Source organism: Gobio gobio, assembly GCF_949357685.1.
Source record: "Gobio gobio genome assembly, chromosome: 17".
Lineage (NCBI taxonomy): Eukaryota > Metazoa > Chordata > Actinopteri > Cypriniformes > Gobionidae > Gobio > Gobio gobio.
Genome location: NC_137110.1, coordinates 44,565,361 through 44,584,851, shown reverse-complemented (window position 1 = coordinate 44,584,851; position 19,491 = coordinate 44,565,361). Strand labels below are relative to the sequence as shown.

Here is a 19,491-nt window from a genome sequence, read left to right as displayed (position 1 = left end):
AGACCACAACAAGATCAGTGAAGTTGCCAAGCTCAGCACAGAAGAGGCCATCCTGTGTAAGTCATGTCTGAAAACTATGAGTTTTATACTGTAAATTCTAACATTCAAAAAAAGGCGAGGGCAAGTGTTGCTCAGATTCTAAAGTCTTTGCAAACTCCTAACTCTAAGGCTAGTGATGACACTCCTCATAATAAAAGAAACCACTCTAGTGAGGATGATGACGATAATTACTTTGCAAGCAAGAGACTGGAAAAAACTGTCAGAATAGAGGATCGTTCAGAAGTTTTTGCAGCACCTCAAATACCGTCACCACCACGGACTATGGCAGAACCTCTGAGAACTCCATCCAGACACACAGATGGTATTGCAAGTCCTACCACCTCTAGGAATAATTTACGTCTATGTACCAGTGCAGTTGGAGATGGAGACAGAACATGTTGCAGTTCATCATGTGTTTGTAAGCATGAACTTCATTTTAAAGGCCTAATTCAACAAGGGATTTAAGATTTAACTGACTACCTACCAAAACACTATACAAAAAATATACAAAAAACAAGCTTCAAGTGCATGTACGCTTATTTATGTTTTTTTTTTTTTGCAGCCCTGCTGACTGAAGTTTTAAAAGCACAAGAGGTCATCAAGCAACAACTTGCCATCATTCTGAAGAATCAGCAGAAACAGAACAGTGCTCAGTCGCAGAGTGATGAACTTCCAGACATCACCACATTCAACCTTCCTTTGTCAGATTTACCTGATCTGGAAAGGCTTGAAAATCAAATAAAGGATCAGCCAGAACAAATGAAGAAGTTGGTAAGATGAAGTCCTTGAATTTTTCACACAATGTGTCTTGTCTTGTATGTATTATAATCACATTGATACTCCGTTACTGTTGTATATTTATTTATTTTGCCTGTAATACCGTTTCATTTTTTTCTTCAAAGGTAACCTATTTAGGAACAATTGGTGGGTTTTCCACTAAAGAAGCTGTGTGGCGTATCCTGGGAAAGCTTTTGGCAAACTCCTTTGCTAAAAGAATTAACTGGAGTGGTGCAAACCAAAAAGTGGCATTTCGTGCATTGGCCCTCAGGACTATTGTAGTCAGTAAGTTGATTTGATATACATTCCAGTACATATAGGCTGCTATACATCTGTCGTGAACGATTACTTTCATATAATTGTTAATGTATTGTTAGTGTATTTTTTGCTTGTTTTTTTGTTGTTGTTTTTTTTACCAATATCTGTTCTTTGTTGCGCAAAATTGTGTAACTGTATAACTAACTATTTGTGAATATTGTTTGCCATTTACAGATGCAGTGAGGACAAATGCCCATACCAAGAGCTCCACTGATAAAGAGGTGGAAAGGTATATAACAAGATGGCTACAACTTGCTCCTGACAGAGATGGAGGAAGGAAGGAAAGAGCGAAGGCTAACGTGTTTAATGTGTAAATTACTTTGATCAATTATTTTCTTTTTTTATATTTGTAATGACAGGTATAAAAATAGGTGTTTAAGTATTTCTTTCTTTTTTCTTTTTCTTTTTTTTTTGCACTATTTTATTTATATGCGTGTTTTTTTATTTAGTATTATTGTGGGTTTTTTTTTTAGATTACATTTTCTTGACAAATAGGTGTTTAAAGATAGTTCTTGATACCATTTTAGTTTACCATTACCATATAACACATATACCTTTTTTTTATTTTTTCAATATAATCTAGTTTAAGTATTTATTTATTTACAATAGGTGTTTTAAGATGTTTCTTCATACTTGTATAATTTTAAATATATATATCCATTTTTTATTTTTTATTTTTAAATGTGTGCCTTTTTACAAAACTTTTGTATTCAAGTTTCTTTGAACTTATACTTGTGCACTTTAATATTTTTTTTTTGGTTGTGTGTAAAGTTGTTTCTTGATAAATGTGCAATTTTCTAAATAAATATAGTTTCTTCATATTTCTGTCCTTTGTTTTTATATCATTTGCAACAATATTCGGATTAAAAATATGTTTTAAGTTATGTTTTCATTTTCTTCAAAAGTTTTATTATAGCCTAAATGTTTTGTATCACATTATCCATTTGCTGTCATATCAACACAAAAGTGGTATAAAGGTTATTCAATTAACATTAATAAAGGTAGACATTTCATAATAACATGGCAAGAATTAATCGGGCCAGCTTTGGCGGGCAGTACGCATTAGTGACGGCCCGATTCCGGCTTGATTGCGGCAGCGTCGGCAAGTTAACGGCTGCCGCATCTGGCCCGATTGATTCGGGCCGGAATCGGGCAGTGAGTAAACATGCATACGGCCCGAGTGCGGCAGACGGAAGCGGGCCGACGGGTAAGTCTCCGGCAGTCGAGAATCAAACCGGAACTGGCCCGAGTGTAGGCTATTTTGCTATCTGGGTAGGCTCTTTATTACAGGGCGCCACTCATCCATAGGGGCGCCAAAATGTATTACTGATACTATTTTATTAATATTAATTTGAAATATTAACTTAACTAAGTCCCCCACATCTTCCCGGTCCGCCTCATCAATCTCCCCCGCCGAGCTACTTGAAGTGCGTCAGAAATATAACGCGCGATCAGTTAGGAATTTGTTGTGTTGCGTCGCCTCTCGCCGCATCTAATGTAGACAGGATTGCTTTCATTTTTTAGGGTGCTTGGCCGCTCGCGCCAGGTGTTGACACGGTGAAAGTTGCCTGATAATTTATGATGGATGGCCGAATTGTAGTGTCAAAAAAGACAGAAGCCCTCTGATGCAGGCAAGATAAGGGAAACACTGCAAACATGCTTTTCTTACTTAGTATTTTTGTCTTGTTTCTAGTCTAAATATCTAAAACTTCTTAAATTATGATGCATTTACTAGATAAGTAAAATGTAAAATGTTTTCTTGAAAATAAAATTAAAATTAAGTGAGTTTATGCTTAAAACAAGCTAAATTATCTGCCAATGGGGTGAGAAAAATAAGTTTCTGATTGAAATCTTGTTTCTTGTTTCTGTCCCAAACAGAAACAAGATAATTTTTCTCACCCCATTTGGCAGATAATTTAGCTTGTTTTATGCAAAAAATCTCTTCATTTGAGTGTCCCCCCCCCCCCCCCCAGAAAACAAGAAAAGAAAAATATCTAAAAATATCTGTCATTTTACTAGTAAATACATCTTGATTTAAGAATTTTTAGATATTTGGACAGGAAACAAGAAAAAATACTAAATAAGAAGAGCATTTTTTTGCAGTGGTGAGGTAAAGTGATGTAGGCTAATGAATGTTCAGTTTATTTAATTGCATAGTAGTAAAATACTAATGTTCGTTAATTAATTCCAGTTTTACCTTAAACTTTATGCAAGCAGCTGTTCTGGGTTCTCCAGAGGCCACAGCCAGTGTGATTTTGTAGATAAAAACGCATGCAATATCACTTTTTTAATAGCCTAATGTTTTTACTCTACAGTTGTGCCGTTTTAAGGGGACATATGGCAATTTTAAAATGTATTTGCCAAAATTAGTAATGATATTTATATACAAGTTTATTTAAAATAGCAACATTTGGTAACACTTTATTTTGATGGGCCCTTTTGAACATTATGTTGACTATAAGTAAATTTGCAACTACATGTCAACTAACTCTCATTAGATTATCAGTAGACTGTCTGCTTAATGTCTGCTAACTCTTTATTGTGATGGTCCTCCAACAGACATTCTACTGACTATAAGTAACTTTGCAAGTACATGTCAACTTATTCTAACCCTAAACCTACCAGTCTACTAATACTCTACTAACACTCTACTGAGAATTAGTAGACATGTAGGTGCAATGTTATTTATAATCAACAGAATGTGTTAAAGGGACCATCAAAATAAAGTGAAACCCAACATTTTATTTAAAATTCACATTAAATATCTACATTTCTCAGTTTAATTCATGGTGAAAACATGAATGTGCATAGTTTAGTGGAAGATTGCTGCCATCTACTGGAAAACAAACACTTTTGCTAGTTCTCAATGTATAGTTTGTGCATGAATGCTGGATGCTATTACTCTTGCTATTTGTGTTTAGGCTGTAATGTGGCGTAGGTGCTATTTTTGTATAGTTTAACTATCATCCTTTTAAAAAATAAAATAATATCATGAACATAATGACGGGGTAGAATGGACAGGACATCATATAAAACAATAAAACAATGAAAATAAAAAATAAAAACAATGCATTACAAAAATAAAACAGTAGTAATTCCACAACTTAGACTGATAACATGTAGTGCTAAACCTTCCCAGATAGCAAAATACACTCGGGCCAGTTCCGGTTTGATTCTCGACTGCCGGAGACTTACCCGTCGGCCCGCTTCCGTCTGCCGCACTCGGGCCGTATGCATGTTTACTCACTGCCCGATTCCGGCCCGAATCAATCGGGCCAGATGCGGCAGCCGTTAACTTGCCGACGCTGCCGCAATCAAGCCGGAATCGGGCCGTCACTAATGCGTACTGCCCGCCAAAGCTGGCCCGATTAATTCTTGCCATGTTATTATGAAATGTCTACCTTTATTAATGTTAATTGAATAACCTTTATACCACTTTTGTGTTGATATGACAGCAAATGGATAATGTGATACAAAACATTTAGGCTATAATAAAACTTTTGAAGAAAATGAAAACATAACTTAAAACATATTTTTAATCCGAATATTGTTGCAAATGATATAAAAACAAAGGACAGAAATATGAAGAAACTATATTTATTTAGAAAATTGCACATTTATCAAGAAACAACTTTAAACACAACCAAAAAAAAATATTAAAGTGCACAAGTATAAGTTCAAAGAAACTTGAATACAAAAGTTTTGTAAAAAGGCACACATTTTAAATAAAAAAATAAAAAATGGATATATATATTTAAAATTATACAAGTATGAAGAAACATCTTAAAACACCTATTGTAAATAAATAAATACTTAAACTAGATTATATTGAAAAAATAAAAAAAAGGTATATGTGTTATATGGTAATGGTAAACTAAAATGGTATCAAGAACTATCTTTAAACACCTATTTGTCAAGAAAATGTAATCTAAAAAAAAACCCCCACAATAATACTAATTAAAAAAACACGCATATAAATAAAATAGTGCAAAAAAAAAAAAAGAAAAAAAAAAGAAATACTTAAACACCTATTTTTATACCTGTCATTACAAATATAAAAAAAGAAAAGAATTGATCAAAGTAATTTACACATTAAACACGTTAGCCTTCGCTCTTTCCTTCCTTCCTCCATCTCTGTCAGGAGCAAGTTGTAGCCATCTTGTTATATACCTTTCCACCTCTTTATCAGTGGAGCTCTTGGTATGGGCATTTGTCCTCACTGCATCTGTAAATGGCAAACAATATTCACAAATAGTTAGTTATACAGTTACACAATTTTGCGCAACAAAGAACAGATATTGGTAAAAAAAACAACAACAAAAAAACAAGCAAAAAATACACTAACAATACATTAACAATTATATGAAAGTAATCGTACACGACAGATGTATAGCAGCCTATATGTACTGGAATGTATATCAAATCAACTTACTGACTACAATAGTCCTGAGGGCCAATGCACGAAATGCCACTTTTTGGTTTGCACCACTCCAGTTAATTCTTTTAGCAAAGGAGTTCGCCAAAAGCTTTCCCAGGATACGCCACACAGCTTCTTTAGTGGAAAACCCACCAATTGTTCCTAAATAGGTTACCTTTGAAGAAAAAAAAAAAATGAAACGGTATTACAGGCAAAATAAATATACAACAGTAACGGAGTATCAATGTGATTATAATACATACAAGACAAGACACATTGTGTGAAAAATTCAAGGACTTCATCTTACCAACTTCTTCATTTGTTCTGGCTGATCCTTTATTTGATTTTCAAGCCTTTCCAGATCAGGTAAATCTGACAAAGGAAGGTTGAATGTGGTGATGTCTGGAAGTTCATCACTCTGCGACTGAGCACTGTTCTGTTTCTGCTGATTCTTCAGAATGATGGCAAGTTGTTGCTTGATGACCTCTTGTGCTTTTAAAACTTCAGTCAGCAGGGCTGCAAAAAAAAAAAACATAAATAAGCGTACATGCACTTGAAGCTTGTTTTTTGTATATTTTTTGTATAGTGTTTTGGTAGGTAGTCAGTTAAATCTTAAATCCCTTGTTGAATTAGGCCTTTAAAATGAAGTTCATACTTACAAACACATGATGAACTGCAACATGTTCTGTCTCCATCTCCAGCTGCACTGGTACATAGACGTAAATTATTCCTAGAGGTGGTAGGACTTGCAATACCATCTGTGTGTCTGGATGGAGTTCTCAGAGGTTCTGCCATAGTCCGTGGTGGTGACGGTATTTGAGGTGCTGCAAAAACTTCTGAACGGTCCTCTATTCTGACAGTTTTTTCCAGTCTCTTGCTTGCAAAGTAATTATCGTCATCATCCTCACTAGAGTGGTTTCTTTTATTTCCCCTGATCGTGTACATGAGGAAAAAACAACAACGTTAAAATAGTGCCGTAGCAAAACTTGCAGATTATAATGTATCAATGCAATATATGTACAATTTACATATAAGACAGTTAACCCAAAATGAAAGTTCTGCAATCATCTATTCCCTCATTCTGTTGTCGCTAACAGACTTTTCATTTTGGGGTTAACTACACCGTTTATATGAAAAACACCTGTGGTAAAAAAAACATGCTTAAAATACAAACAAACCTGTTCTTTCTTTTTGTGTATGCTGGACGATCATCATCATCATCTTCTGTCTGCAAATCAGACATCAGAGTTGCTTGCGGAAGTTTGAGCCGAGCTTCCTGATACGCGTCTATAAAACATACATGGTGGTTAACCTCCCCAAAAATGTAACAATCATGAAATATTGTCACAGTTTTCTTAATATGTTAGTACCTGTGGTGTGAATAATTCGCACCCTGAAGGCAGACCAAGTACGATTAGGAGATTCATGGAGTGTTACAGCCTTCTGGATCTTAGCCACAGATTTGTAAGTCGGCCAAGCACAGGTACCATTCTGCACCCATGAAGATGGCACAACTTCCACTTCAGATGACTCGATGAACTCCACAATATGGAACATTTTCCCAAAAAATCTTCAAAAAACAAAACAAAAAAAAGAGCAATTTGTTGCATTTTACACATTTTTACACAATTTTTATTCACATTACACAATAATTTACACAATAATAATCAAGTCAAGTTGAGCTGTCATTCCGCTTATTATTGCACAATAATCCTTCTATTTTCAAAAATACTGTTATGTTACACTCCACAAGCCTGTACCTGAATGTGAGATTTTGGTGAATTATGTTTAAATATATCTATGCTACATTACAAACCTAAGACCAACACACAGTTGACTGCTGTTGTTGTCAATTTAAATGCAGTAAAGGTAGACAGGCAAACTTGGTTTGAAAAGGAAGTATGACATATTTTTTAAGCGTCTCATCAATTTTGGCACATCTAAATTCTTTAGAAAGATCAGATACGAGATAAGCTCCAAGCCTGCAAGAATCAATTGGGTAGTCATAAAATCTACGAACAGACTCAAACTCAGCATATACGATGTAAGCATCATTGTTCTGAATATAGATGTTCTGTACCAACCCAATATTGGAACCAATTCTGACACAGTTATCGCCTTTTGAAATTTTTAGACAAAAATCAGGGAAATATATTTCTTTATACTGTCACACTTCTCCATTAACAAACTGCAAAATAGGACCATCACAATGCTCTTTTCGCACATAACTTTTGGAAGGGTCGATCTTAGAACCACCACTAGATATTTCAGATATCCTGCGTACAATCTGGGCAACAGGATGACATGGACGTCGGACCAATCTTTTTAACTGCCCTAAATAATTCTCGAATGGAAATGCAGAAATGTGGTCAAGTGGACCATGGCATTTCACATCATCAGCTAAGTGAACAAGGCCATGCACATTATACACCACATATTCCTTGCCATACAGCTTCACAAAGTGCTCCACAAAAGCCACTAGTAATACCTTTGCATATTCACACATTACAGAACACAGGGTTGGATCAATAAGAATTGAAATCGCAACTGAAAGAAGCATAAAGTTATTGTAAACAGGAGTGCATACAACATCATGAAGAACTACTGATCCTGTGTAGAGTAAAAACTGTCTTAGTTCAGTTGCCTTCCACCTGTTTTTTTCTTCAATCGACCTTGGTTTACGAGCAAATTCTGATGGGACATAATTTTTAATGGAGAGTAAGTTCTGAGATAATTTGACTACTTTCTGTGATGGCAAACGAGTCTTGAGAGGACCACTTGTCCATAGATCTAATAACCTTCGCATCACACCAAGACAGACTAAAATGCATATAATCATGAGGGAAACATGATACCATGTTTATATCAAGTTCAGTAAATGGAGATCTAGTTATGTGGTGGTCTTCATCACACATGCTTCTGAACTTTTCATTCGTTCTTAGGGCAGCATTAGTCTCAGGGAAAGTCATGCGCTTTTGTATGTACACACCAGACTGTACACATTTACCACATGACGAATAACCTGTATGAGATTTAACTCCCTTAACATATGCACGAGCAGGTGCATCACAAACTACAGAACTAATTTTTAGGAGTAGTTCCTTTCCTCTGAAAATAAAGCCTGACTGCAGGACCTTAACTTCGTCAATTAAGCTTTTTAAATACTCTGCCAGTATTTTTGGTTTTGAAATGCCACCAAATATTGCTATTAGAAAAGGCTTTTTGGCTATGCCTTGTAATAAGCCTAAAATAGGCCACAGTTGCATATTTGAACTCTTGTGCAACGGAATGCCATCAAAATTCAACTGCAATCTCAGTGTGTGTCTGTTTGGTAACTGGGGCAATATTTTTTCAAGCATTCCAGACAATGCATTAAGAATACCAAAATAATAGAAAGAGCCTCCTGCTACTTGTTCTATCCTATATATTGTGTTAGTCTTAAGCAGTGTTCGAGCATCTTTTGGAAGGCTGGGATGCATACTACGCAAGACTGACAGAAGAGCTGTTAATGCAACCATTGTGATTCTGAAGTCTATAGCCCAGTCAGTTAGAGCGTTTCTAAAAGCTTCATCAGGACTTTCCTCAAAATAGTCATCACTATTCTCAGAATCACTTACAGAGTCTTCCGACATCACTGCATCATAATCATCTAAATTAACAGAGTCTTCTGACACCACCACATCAATATTGTCAAAGTCATTATCTTCAGAGGATTCATTTTTACTAGTGTACATCTGTTGATTATGAGGAGTGTCATCACTAGCCTTAGAGTTAGGAGTTTGCAAAGACTTTAGAATCTGAGCAACACTTGCCCTCGCCTTTTTTTGAATGTTAGAATTTACAGTATAAAACTCATAGTTTTCAGACATGACTTACACAGGATGGCCTCTTCTGTGCTGAGCTTGGCAACTTCACTGATCTTGTTGTGGTCTGTCAAAAAAAGCAAAAAGCACACAAACAATGTTTAATTTTGTTACAATCAATATACTGCATAGATACATTTATAGAGATCAGAAAACACCAGAAATCAACTAAATTACATCTTTACATACATTACAGACTTACACTTTTTACACTTAAAGAGCCAGAAGAAAGAAAGATCAGTACCAGCAGTTCATGGCTTGCAATAGCCCATTAACACCTCAGACAATATCATTCCTATTCACATGTTCATTATAAAACACTGACATTACTCTTTTGTCTTTGTGCAGATCAACTGATGTGCTGTAAATTGCCCAAAATGTGTACTTTTGTTTTCTTTATACCTACATTTGCATCTTTTTATACGTAAACCAGGATCTGATCTACAGATATTTTCAGGACTGTTAACAGAGGCCAATAAACCAACCAATTGACACCAACGTAAAACTAACTAAATGAAAATGGATAAGTGTTTGGAACCCATTTAAAACAGTCTGTACAACATACAATGAAAATTACAATGTTACTGTTTAACATTATGACTTACTATTTTAAAACCTTATTCACAGAGTCAAAACTCTACTGTATACTAATAATGAACTGCACTTGTACAGCATTTATTAATCTTAGTTAATATAATAATTTCAACATTTACTAAAGCATTATTCAAAACAAAAGTTTTGTTAATATCAGTTAATGCAATGTGAAGTAACATGAACAAATAATGAACAGCTGTATTTTGTATTAACTAACGTTAGCAAAGATTAACAAATGTATTGCTCATTGTTAGTTAATATATTAAGTAATGTTAACAAATGAACCTTATTGTAAAGTGTTACCAAATAACGACCTAAAAATACTTTTAAGTTAAACACAGTTACAATTTAACAGTGTGAATAATGTTTTAAAATAGCAAGAATCATAGTGTCAACACTCTACCGTATTTCCTTTAAGTTAGCTCAGAAATACAACATTTACGGCTTTTACTAGTGTTGTTAACAGAGCCATATAGTATATGGACTATTTTATTACTTCAAATAATTTGTTCAGCATGGTTTCTTAAAATAATATATACTTGACCTAAACTAAACTAAATTTAGCATTCACAATGTTTTAAAATAGCAAGTCAGTATCAACAGCATATCAAGTAGCAAAAACCTTACCTTTGCGATTGAAATCCAACGTCGAAATGTTGTCAAACTGTTGTGAAACCGAATCTCTTAGCATCACCTTTTATTGTCCATTCAATGACCGTCATCCAATCAGCTACGGCTACGGAAATGCGTCATTGTTACGCAAGATTTGAATTTGCCGAAGCTCAGCTAAATGCTGTAGGCCTATAACTTGAATAAATATTTATATTAAATAAATGGGTAATAACACAAGCTGTTAGAATATAATATGGCACTTACCGAGTTCGTTTTAAAGCCGTCATTGAGAGAAAACAACAACAACAACAAATCGCTGAATGGCAACCGTTTTATCTGCATATGGCCCATCGTAACAATTTTCAAAACAAATTTTAAAAGAACTTTTTTAATTAATGAGCACTGCTATTACTTTTTAGGTTGATTTAGGTCGTGGTCATCGAATTCCCATGCAAGAAAGTCGTGCTAGCAGCTGCAACAGTTATGGGGTTAGCTGCAGTCCCACGCGTGCTGTTAACGTCTGTAACATTAGTCCTTTTCAGCGTGTCTGCTTCATAGAATACTTGGAAATAAAAGCGCATCAATGTTTTCAAATTTTTTCTTACCATATTCGTATTTTGTGGTATTTAATCCATTGTTTTGTTTTCGTCCAAACACAACCACAATCGCCACAGTTGAGACCCCTCCCTCTACTGTAAGTGACGATGAACGAGTCACCTGAGATCACGTGCATAATTTAGCACGTTTAAAAAGCATTACACCGTAAAGAATGACCTGCATGCTTTATTACAACTAAATAGATTTGATCCTTCTGTGCAAAACGATCACTGTTATTATCATTTTGATTAAGTTTTACCTTAGATATTTTGATTTGTACAAATTCATGACCTTAAATGAGTAGCTAACACATTATCAGATCCTGTCAGGAAATTAAGTAAATTTTATGTTAATTATTGCTTCATTATGTAACCATCAGTGATTGAACATAAGCCGAGTCATTGACAGAAGTGGCCCAGATCTCTATAGCCAGAATCGGGCCAGTTACAATGAACAGCAATCGGGCCAGTGCTTTACAGCCGTAAAAAAACTGCATGTGCCAGAGCGAGCTGCGGGCCAGAATCGGCCCGGTAAACACACGCCGATGCCGAGTCAGAGCCGCAGGCGCCGCGGGGCAGCCGAGCTCGGGCCGATTACTACATGCTATCTGGGTTACAAGGGGCACCAAGTAAAATCTTGCCTAGGGCAGCAAATTGGTCAGGGCCGGCCCTGCCTCCCTGGAGCACATAGAGAAGCTACGGTGGCTGACACAGGACAAAGATGTGTCGTCTGTGACAGCAGAGAGTAGCTAGTGCTCAGTAGAGAAGTTTGTCCGTTAAGGGCCACTGTAGAAACATGGCGACGCAAAATGGAGACTTCATTGTAAGGGACCCACGGTGTATGTAGATAGAAATGGCTCATTCTAAGGTAATAAAGACATAACAGTATATTATGTAAAGTCTTTATACACCACTGAAAACATACTTATGTATATTATATTGCATTTCTGTCAATAGAGCCTCATAAATATTACACACTGCACCTTTAAACAGTCATGTGAGCTGCGCAGAACATTAGTTACGTAAGAGCGTTTTAAGATTCTGTAAAATCCTGTTTTACTAAATTGTTTTACACATATTTACTACAAACATTGAGAAACAAAACCTATTAACATTTTAATTGACATTTAATCAAAGCAGTGACTGTATATAATATTTTTTCTTTGTACTATTTAAAAATGTAAAAAAGAACAGTATTTTCCAAGAAAAAGAATGGTTCATTGTTAAATCAAATAATTCTTCATTATATATAACTTTTAATTAGGTTTTACTATAGCATTTTTCAGAACCGTTCAAATTATGTGAAAATCAGTTTTTCTTCTGTAGAATAGAAATGACTTTTACATTGTAATAGAGCTTTTACTGTGAGTTCACACGCATGCCATGAAGCCAAACTGTGATTAATGTGTTACATGTGTAGTTCATTAATCTCGCTATTAAATGGCTGATAGAATCATGGAAGGCTTTTATTTCACCATATTGTTCAAATGATCTCTCAAGCGTGACTTTGAATGAGCTTTTTTTCCTTCTCAAATCAAGCCTTTCATAAACATGCATACAAGATTCCTATTCGAATTTCTAACATAATCTGGACCCGCTCCTAATTGGAATCAGATCCTGGATATACTGGATATACTTCTCCAGTATTTACGTTGCTGTTTTCTTTCAAGCTCTGACAAGCGTCATCCGAGCCCGTAATACTGTTTCCTCCAGGTCCGGTGGGTGATGTGGTAATGAAATCATTCATGAGAGATTCAAGCATGTTATGGAGAACTTTCCTCTCTCCGCATTACAAGCTCAACGCCGCCCTCTGCTGTCAACACTCTTTTACATTCAGCCATCCATGGCTTCTGACATTTTTATGACTAAAACATTTGATGGATTCTTAGTTCTAGGGAGACAGGAGGAGGAATTATAGACTGCTTGCATATAAATTATTATCATGAGACTTTATTACCATTTATTTGTAGCCTAGTATTTGACAAAAACTATTACTAGTGCTACTACAGTCTGTTTTCATAAATAAAATCACCTTAAAGGGTTAGTTCACCCAAAAATGAAAATAATTTATTACTCACCCTCATGCCGTTCCACACCCGTGAGACCTCCGTTCATCTTCGGAACACAAATGAAGATATTTTTGTTGAAATCCGAAGGCTCAGTGAGGTCTCCATTGGCATCAATGTAATTTACACTCTCAACAGATCCATTAAAGGGTTAGTTCACCCAAAAATGAAAATTCTGTCATTAATTACTCACCCTCATGTCGTTCGACACCCGTAAGACCTCCGTTCATATTCGGAACACAAATGAAGATATTTTTTTTGAAAGCTGATGGCTGAGAAAGGCCTCAGATAAGCCTCCATTGGCATTCAGTACATTTACACTCACAAGACCCATAAAAGGCACTTAAAACGTCGTTACAAAGTCCATCTCACCACAGTGGCTCTACAGTAATTTTACGAAGCGACGACAATGGTTTTTGTGTGCAAAAAAAAATCTAAATAACACCTTTATCCAACTTGTTCTTGTCTTCCGTGTGTGCCTCCACGACGCATGCGTGAGAACATTGCGCAGATCCGGCGTTCGCACACATGACCCAGAAGCGATTTGTTTACAAGCAGAGGAAGACGCGCGTGTCTAAGCTGTTGAATTCTACATTGATCGTGCTTAAGGTCTGGATTTCCGAACGCTGGCGCTACGTCATATTCTCGCGCATGCGTCGTGGAGGCACACACGGAAGACAAGAAGAGGTTGAATAAAGTCGTTATTTAGATTTTTTTTGCGCACAAAAACTATTGTCGTCGCTTCGTAAAATTACTGTAGAGCCACTGTGGTGAGATGGACTTTGTAACGACGTTTTAAGTGCCTTTTATGGGTCTTGTGAGTGTAAATGTACTGAATGCCAATGGAGGCCTATCTGAAGCCTTTCTGAACGGAGGTCTTACGGGTGTCGAACGACATGAGGGTGAGTAATTAATGACAGAATTTTCATTTTTGGGTGAACTAACCCTTTAATGTACTAAAAACATATTTAAATCAGTCCATGTGAGTACAGTGGTTCAATATTAATATTATAAAGGAACAAATCAGCGAGTCGATTCAGTGGTTCGGAGCGCCAAAGTCACGTGATTTCAGCAGTTTGGTGGTTTGACACGCGATCCAAATCAGGATTCGACTCGCTGATTCTTTTCCGCTCCGAAGCTTCATGAAGCATTGTTTTGAAATCGGTTATCACTATATAAGTCGTTATTTAGTTTTTTTGGCGCACAAAAAATATTCTCGTGGCTTTATAATATTAATATTATACCACTGTACTCACATGGACTGATTTAAATATGTTTTTAGTACATTAATGGATCTTGAGAGTGTAAATTGCATTGATTCCTATGCAGGCTTCACTTAGCCTTCGGATTTCAACAAAAATATCTTCATTTGTGTTGGTCTTACGGGTGTGGAACGGCATGAGGGTGAGTAATAAATTACATTATTTTCATTTTTGGGTGAACTAACCCTTTAACTTAAAATCGACAGCTGGTAAAAAAAATAAAAAAATAGATCCTTGAGCTGAAGTGGTAATCATTCATTTTTTAACTATTTGAAAAGAAACTATTTGCAGTTTTAAAGTCCCCATGAAATCAAAATTGAATTCAAAATGAACTTTTTTGACTTTTAGTATGAATATGTCGTCTTCAGATCACAACGAAGATATTTTGATGAAATCCAAGAGCTTTCTGACCCCTCCATAGACTGCAACGTAATTAACAGTTTCAAGGCCCGGAAAGGTAGGAAAGACATTGTTAAAATCGTCCATATAACTCCAGTGGCTCAACCTTAATTTTATGAAGCGATGAGAATACTTTTTGTGCACAAAAACAAACAATTGTATTCAACAATTTTGTTCTATCCTGTGTCAGTTTCCTATGCAGTTTAACTCCTGCGTCAGTGGTAGTCTCTGCGTGTACACAGCTCTTCGTGTCGGATATATATAAATATTACTAATATCAATATGGCAAACATTGGTCCAACGGAAATTGTGTCTCTGGCCAAAAATAGCTGCGTTATATGCATTCAGATATGCTAATATAGCATATATAGGCGAATAAAGTCATTATTTTTGTCTGTTTTGGTGCACAAAAAATATTCCCATCGCTTCATAAAATTAAGGTGGAACTACTGGAGTCATATGGACGATTTTAATGATATCTTTACCACCTTTCTGGACCATGAAAGTGTTCATTAAATAGCTGTCTATATGGAGAGCTCTTGGATTTCATCAAAAATATCTTAATTTGTGTTCTGAAGATGAACGAAGGTTATACGGGTTTGGAATGACATGAGGGTGAGGAAATAATGACAGAATTTTCATTTTTGGATGAACTAACCCTTTAAGGTTATCTATAAGCTAGTGTGCTCCTTTTAAAAAAAATGCATTTAGAAGATATAAGCATTCAAAACTTACAGTCTCTCACTCACAATGATTTTGATGACATCACTCTGCACTTCAGCTTCTCAGCCGATGTCCAATCAAATGCTCTCTAGAATCTAAAGCGTCCCGCCCCCTACATTATAAATAGACGCTGGGCTAAAATTGGTCACTTGTTCAAACAATTACTATTTTCTATATGATGAACGGCACAGTGCACTATTAAGGGGATAGGTAAATATGCTTTCCTGTGGGGCGAATGAAGTCTGGTTTCATGTTTGTGTCACGCATGGGCGTCGGAACCATTGTATGTGGGTGGGACAAGACCCACCTACTTTTTAAGGACCCACTCACTTTCATTGTCTCTAATTCAAGCCCGAGAAAGGTAGTGAAGACATCATTAAAGTAATCCATGATGTGACTCAATTTAACCTCAATTTTATGAAGTGGCGCATGCAAGTATATCTTATATTTCTTCACACAGACTCACTGCCAGACATCTAGCAGTTTTATCATTGCCGTTGCCAGAGCATAACTTGGGTAGAGTAAAACATTTCAACACAAGAATTTCAGTGAAATATATTTATGCAATATGTTACGGAGCCAACAAGGGCACATGGGGAAAAATTGTGAGATACTTTCTCTTACAAACGTATTCAGTTCCTCTGAGAAACTGTACGCACTGAAACAGTTTATTTCCAACATGTGGCGAATGCAATGCACCATTTCCGTCAAACCTTCTAACTGACTGCATTATTTTCACCTGGAGAACAGAAACTTGAGGATGGACTCTTTTCTGACTTGGCCTACCTCGAAACCGCATAGCAACCCCCTGGCAACAGTCTAGTATGACGTCAAATGTTGCACAGGCAAAAATTTTCTGCAGAAGATATATTATTAGGGCCCGAGCAACGATGGTGTGAGGACCCTATTGGAATTCCTCAGCCTATTCTTCTTCTTCTCCCAAATTAATCGCCTTTTTGAGGGCCTAAACATGCTCGAAAACTCACGAAACTTTGCACCCGTGTCAGAAGTAGTGAAAATTTACGTCTGATATGGGTTTCAGAATAAGGCGTGGCCAAATGTCCCGATAGCGCCACCAACAAAATTTCAATTAAGCTCCGTTCGAGCTACGTTTCACGTACAAGTATGAAATTTGGTAGACACATGTAACGGCCCAATACATACAAAAAAGGACCTGGGTGCAAAATCTAAAAACCTAATCTAACAAAATTTTTGCAGTTTTTGCCATTTCCAGACGTTGTACTTCTACATTGTATGTCGTACGTCTACCAACTCCCCCAAGAGATTTAATCAGATCAACATCATATTTGCACAGTCTAATCTAAAGGCCTTTGCGATGTTAAATTGTGAAGATCTTGAGTTTTCCCTGGAGGTTGTGTCTGTGGCTGCCTGACAAAATCTGATGTTTCGCCATGAAACAGGAAATTGTTGTAACTCCGACATACAATGTCCGATCGGCCACAAACTTCACATGTTTGATAAGAGTCCTGGCCTGAAGACATCTACATGCCAATATTCAGTGACAGTCACAGCGCCACCTGCGGGCAACAGGAAAGGCCATGTTTTACACTGTGATTAACTCCTCATTGAGATTTAACCAGATCAACATCATGTTTGGTCAGTCTAATCTCAAGGCCTTGGTGATGTTAAATTGTGAAGATCTTGAGTTTTCCCTGGAGGGCGTGTCCGTGGCGCCCTGACAAAGTCTTATCTTACGCCATGACACAGGAAGCTGTTGTAAGTCAGGCATACAATGTCCAACCTGCCCCAAACTTCACATGTTTGATAAGAGTAATGGCCTGAGCACATTTACATGCCAATATTCAGTTACAGTCATAACGCCACTTGCTGTCAACAGGAAATGGCATGCTTTACACTGTAATTCACTCCCAGAAACTCATTTAAATATGCCATGAAGTACCAAACATGCTAGAAACACATTCAATCATGCAACACTTGGCGACCCACTTAAATGCATATTCACTGTTTTCCTGAGGCCACCGGGTGGCGGTGCATTTGCGCGCTGAGGCTCAGACGCCGGGGGCTCTGCTGTCGCAACCTCCGGTGGAGAGCGGACCTCGGCCCGCACCCCGCAAAGAAAGCCCCCTTTCCCTGAGGCATGCGAATATCTCCCAATATGAAATGCGATCTGTGTTGTTGTAACCATCTCTTAGCTCTGTATCGTGTTTGAAGAAAAATGTGGTCTCTATTTGCTAGGGATCGACCGATATGGATTTTTTAGTGCTGATGCCGATACCGGGTTCTCTTTCATCATCTCGTGTTCGAGATCCACCTATGGGAAGGGCATCCGTACCTGACCTCTGCAGAAGCATCCAATTGCACCAAGTCTGACAAGACAGGCAGGAGCGCGCAGCCAATGCCCGGTAAGGCCCCACCCCTTACCTGCGGGCATATATATAGCCTGCACGCGCAACTGTACTCCAGTTGACATTCGCTTCTCGCGATCTCTGCACTTACACAGCTCGGTCGAATTTGCGCTGCTCACTTATTGTCTGCAGGAGGAAATATCTTCGGATCAGCCTCCGCCGGGCGTGACAGTTCCTATTCTGCCAGTTTCTCTGTGTCTGCTCTCGGAGCCGCCCACGCTCTTCCTCGTCATTCCTGTTCCACGGCTGCCACCACAGATTTGTTCTGAGTTCTTATGGTATGCCGCTCTCTATTCCTGCTTCTTTCCGGCGCTAGTTTATCACGGGCCTGCCCGGCCGCGTGTGGTGCTCTTGCCGCTATGATATTCACCCTTTCTGCGCGGTCTGCTTGGGCCTCAAGCACGCGGAAGAGGCCATAGAGTATCCGGAGAACTGCAGTCACTGCCTGGTGCTGCCTAGTTACTCCTGCGACGCCACCATAAGTTGCTGCTACCCAGTGGGACGTAGTGACGACACCCCGCCACCGGGGACCTCCCGGGGCGTGACTGCTCTTGTCTGGGCTGACCAGCCCAATCCTGAGTTCCCCGAAGAGGACATCTTTGTGGGAAACCCCCCACTCGCCGACGATCCGGCAGGGTCCGGTGATGACGACGTGCGGGACTTATCATTCGCGCGAATTGCGCTGCAGAATGCCTATTCGCGTCTTTGCATTGCCTTAACATGAAATGTAACTTAACATGTAAATCACTTGCGCAAAACGCTTAATTCGCGTCCGGTGTGAACGCACCATCAGAGGACGAGGAGGCCATTCCGCCCCCTGGCATTCCCCAGGCTAGCGCCCCCGCAGCCTTGCTTCAATCCATCTTCCTGGATGTGTGAGCGAGCGTCCGCTTGTCTCAACATCGGCTCCACAGAGCGCCACCGACCAGGAAAGGGATATTTACGACGGTAAAATGCTGGGAGCTCCCCTCGGCCTGAGGTAACAACTTTCACGTTCTCTTAGCGTGCGCTAAGCACACACGGCATTACTGGAGCGACCACGAAACACGGTCTCACGGGTCTGGAGGTTAAAATATGGCGGCTCTCGGCATGGGTTAACCGCCCGCTATTGAGCGATCGCCAGGCACCTCAACCCAGTCCAGGGAGGGCTGCTCGCCCTGATGAACCGTTTTTCTGCTTCGGTGCACCAGGCCAATCCTCGGTCTTGGCTGTTAGGGCCCTAAATGTCTCCTCCTCTCCGCTTACCAGGCGGAAATTTTGGACGACCTGGGCCAACAGCTAGGGATCTTCCTCTCCTGCATTATGGAAGGAGATCATCACGGTTTACAACCTCGTTTCTCCATAACGCTCGTCAGGCCTTTCAAACCTTTGGGCGCTCCATGGCGCTTTGCTTTGTAGGATGTGACCAGGAGAAGGAGGAGGACGAGGCCTTCAAGTT

General features: G+C 38.3%; 2 protein-coding genes across 2 annotated transcripts; one reads left to right on the top strand and one right to left on the bottom strand.

The window, feature by feature from the left end:
• Positions 1–321: 321 nt before the first annotated feature.
• On the top strand, positions 322–1,952 carry LOC307140485 (uncharacterized protein; the record flags this gene model as incomplete). The annotated part of the gene is made up of 4 exons (XM_079840043.1): positions 322–457; positions 602–810; positions 942–1,101; positions 1,309–1,952. The coding sequence occupies 4 exons, from the start codon at positions 322–324 to the stop codon at positions 1,446–1,448; spliced, it is 645 nt and encodes a 214-aa protein (XP_079696169.1). The 3' UTR covers positions 1,449–1,952.
• Positions 1,953–5,056: 3,104 nt separating this feature from the next.
• On the bottom strand, positions 5,057–12,963 carry LOC307140484 (uncharacterized protein; the record flags this gene model as incomplete). The annotated part of the gene is made up of 8 exons (XM_079840042.1): positions 5,057–5,359; positions 5,567–5,726; positions 5,859–6,067; positions 6,211–6,482; positions 6,957–7,121; positions 9,047–9,285; positions 9,428–9,481; positions 12,868–12,963. The coding sequence occupies 8 exons, from the start codon at positions 12,961–12,963 to the stop codon at positions 5,220–5,222; spliced, it is 1,335 nt and encodes a 444-aa protein (XP_079696168.1). The 3' UTR covers positions 5,057–5,219.
• Between the last annotated feature and the right edge of the window lie 6,528 nt (positions 12,964–19,491).